The 2,656-nt window shown below is 57.3% G+C and overlaps 1 protein-coding gene across 1 annotated transcript in view; it reads right to left on the reverse strand.

The window, feature by feature from the left end:
- LOC103768327 (mitoferrin-2-like) overlaps positions 1-2,292 on the reverse strand; it is a 2,358-nt gene extending 66 nt beyond the window's left edge. Inside the window, exons 1-2 of the mRNA XM_008935468.1 lie at positions 2,103-2,292; positions 1-483 (exon numbers count right to left, since the gene is read on the reverse strand). Coding sequence (XP_008933716.1) covers positions 1-483; positions 2,103-2,292 — 673 coding nt within the window. The remainder of the gene's footprint in view (positions 484-2,102) is intronic.
- Between the last annotated feature and the right edge of the window lie 364 nt (positions 2,293-2,656).

Genomic DNA, 2,656 nt, shown 5'->3' on the forward strand with positions numbered 1-2,656 from the left:
TGAGGATGTATTTGAAGAACTCGTACACTGACCAGGCGATCGCTGTTGAGGGCATCTGGTAAATGACTCTTGCCTGGACCCCTCTGAAGTAGGCGGTCACACCACCCACTTGGTACACCGTCCTGAAGGCATTGGCCATGCCTGTGATGTGTCCGCTGATGTTGGAGCTCAAAGCCAGGGACTCCTGGGTGTTGAGCAGCGTTTTGCAAACGTCCAAAGGTGTAGTGGCAGCAGCAGCGACAGCCCCCGCGCAGGCTCCGGAGACTACGTGGGAGCCCGGGTTGTACTGTCTGTGGGGGTTGAGCTGCTCCTGCAAGAACTCGTAGGTCATGAAGTGAATGGCTTGGAAGGGGATGTTCATGGTGAGCTGGGTGGTGTAGCTGCGGTAGAAAGCTCCGGCCCCTTCGTTGTGCCACACAGCCCGCACACAGTCCGTCACACGCTGGTAAGGCGAGTTGTACATCTGCATCCTCTGTTTGACCACTTGGGACGGACGGTAGCAGCCAGCAGCAGCAGCCAGGACCCAGGGGCGGAGGGAGGGGAAGAGGAGAGAGAAAGGGTAAGCCTGAAGCCAGGCTTCCTCCAAGTGCCTGGAGTTCGGTCATGCTGGTTTAAGAGCTAATGACAGACAACTCGGACCAGCAGTGCCCTGCGTGCGCCCAGGCAGGACTGCAGCCATTTAGATCTGTCGAGGCAACACCCTGCACGGACATCACCACCTGCAAACCCCGCGAGGGAGGGGAAGAGGAGAGAGAAAGGGTAAGCCTGAAGCCAGGCTTCCTCCAAGTGCCTGGAGTTCGGTCATGCTGGTTTAAGAGCTAATGACAGACAACTCGGACCAGCAGTGCCCTGCGTGCGCCCAGGCAGGACTGCAGCCATTTAGATCTGTCGAGGCAACACCCTGCACGGACATCACCACCTGCAAACCCCGCGGCTGCCACAGCCCCAGGGAATATCCTGATACCCAGGCGCTCATGCTCCAGATCCACCCTCACTCCCCAGCAACTGACATCTCCCCATCCATCACCACACAGACAGGAGAACCCCCTCTGCATCAATCTTCTTAGTTTCCAGACAGCTCTAGATGTGGATGAGCCTGTCCCACCCCAGCCGCCCCCTCTGCAGCACAGAATAACCACAGCATATCCTAGAGCCCACCAGCCAGGAAGCGTTAGAGGCTGCCGCCAAAATGCAGCTGCTCTAGGGCAAGAACCAAATGCAAACCCACCACACCCGCCAAAAAGTGGGGCTGGGGAGCCCAGGGCGCAGCATGCCGCTGTCCTGCCTCCCCAGTCTCAAATGACAACAAGGAGCTAAAAATAAATAAATAAAAAAAAAGTGCAACAAACTACTACAGTTGTAGTAGTAAGTAGCAATGTAGGCGTGGCAATGGTCTGGCCATGCAGCTGCCTGCTCCTCAGGGTCCCAGCCAGGCAATGGGCAGGCAGGAGCCTTGCTGGGCCCTGATCAGCTGGAGCCTGCACTGCCACAACCCCCCCAGTTTTAAGAGGAAAAAGAAATATGATCAAGACTGGCCTTTCCTTGTGGGACACATTCCTTCTCTTGACACATTCAGACTTTAACTACAAACCCTGGCTTTTTCATACATACCAGGCTCAACAAAATCAGTATCTACCAGACATTTCACAACACAAAATCTCCCTTCTCCTGATTTCTCTAGCACACCTTTTGTACCTCATTCTTTGATTTTTCTTCCTGAACACAGACCCAGAACTATACACCACCTTCCTGAGATCTCACCACAGCAATGCCCAACTTTCACACGCTCCAAACAACTCCAGCAGTACAACTGCACCTCACTCGCTTTCAATACTGCTCCACGTAACCGTCCCCAGTCAAAACCCTGGGTAAAAGGTTGGTGCCCTCCCTGTTCCTCTCAAGTTGGGGCTTGCTGTGCTTCCCCAAATTAGTGTCTTCTACCTGTCCCCTCTGTAACAGGCAGGCACTAGGGTCCCCAACCAGAGCTGCAGCCTTGCAGTTGGGTGAGCAATGAGGAAAGCGCTCTCCATGCCGCAGAGGGGCCCCGAGCGGCAGGGCAGCCCCTGACCGTCCCCTCCCCACCAGGCCAGGACTATCGTTACCTTCGGCAGGGTTCATGGCTGCATCGTGGAGCAACGTTGCTACACACCCGGCTGCACCTGCAAAACAAGAACTGCCACATATGAGGGGAGGGAAGAGAGGGACCCCAGGGCTCCACCACAGCCCTGAGTCCCCCACCAAGGCACAGGAAGAAGCCTCCAGAGGAGGGTGAGATCCAAAGGGGGCCTCCATCTCCCCTCCAAAGGGTAGGCCGGTCCTCAGTAGCTCCCGCCCAGAAAGAACTCAAGAAAGAGGAAGAAGATCTCTACAGGTTGCCAAGTCCCACAGGCCGACTGGGACATCCTTGGGGACAGGCCGATGCCACCAGGTAACGGGGAGCCCAGAGGCCAGCGAGCACCCCGTGTGACACGGAGCAGGAGAAACCCGACGGCGCTCTGCCGCACGCCTGCTGAGGGCAGGATGCGCCCTGCTCCCCCGCGCCTTCCCCACTCCCGCGGCTCTTCCAGTCGAGTAACGGGCACCGTGGCGAGACGGGCTCCAAAACCACGCAGCGCTCCGGGACCGAGCTCCATTGTCAACGCTCGGGGCCGCGGCC

This window comes from Merops nubicus, unplaced genomic scaffold (assembly GCF_000691845.1).
Source record: "Merops nubicus isolate BGI_N331 unplaced genomic scaffold, ASM69184v1 scaffold36812, whole genome shotgun sequence".
In the NCBI taxonomy this organism is placed as follows: Eukaryota; Metazoa; Chordata; class Aves; order Coraciiformes; family Meropidae; genus Merops; species Merops nubicus.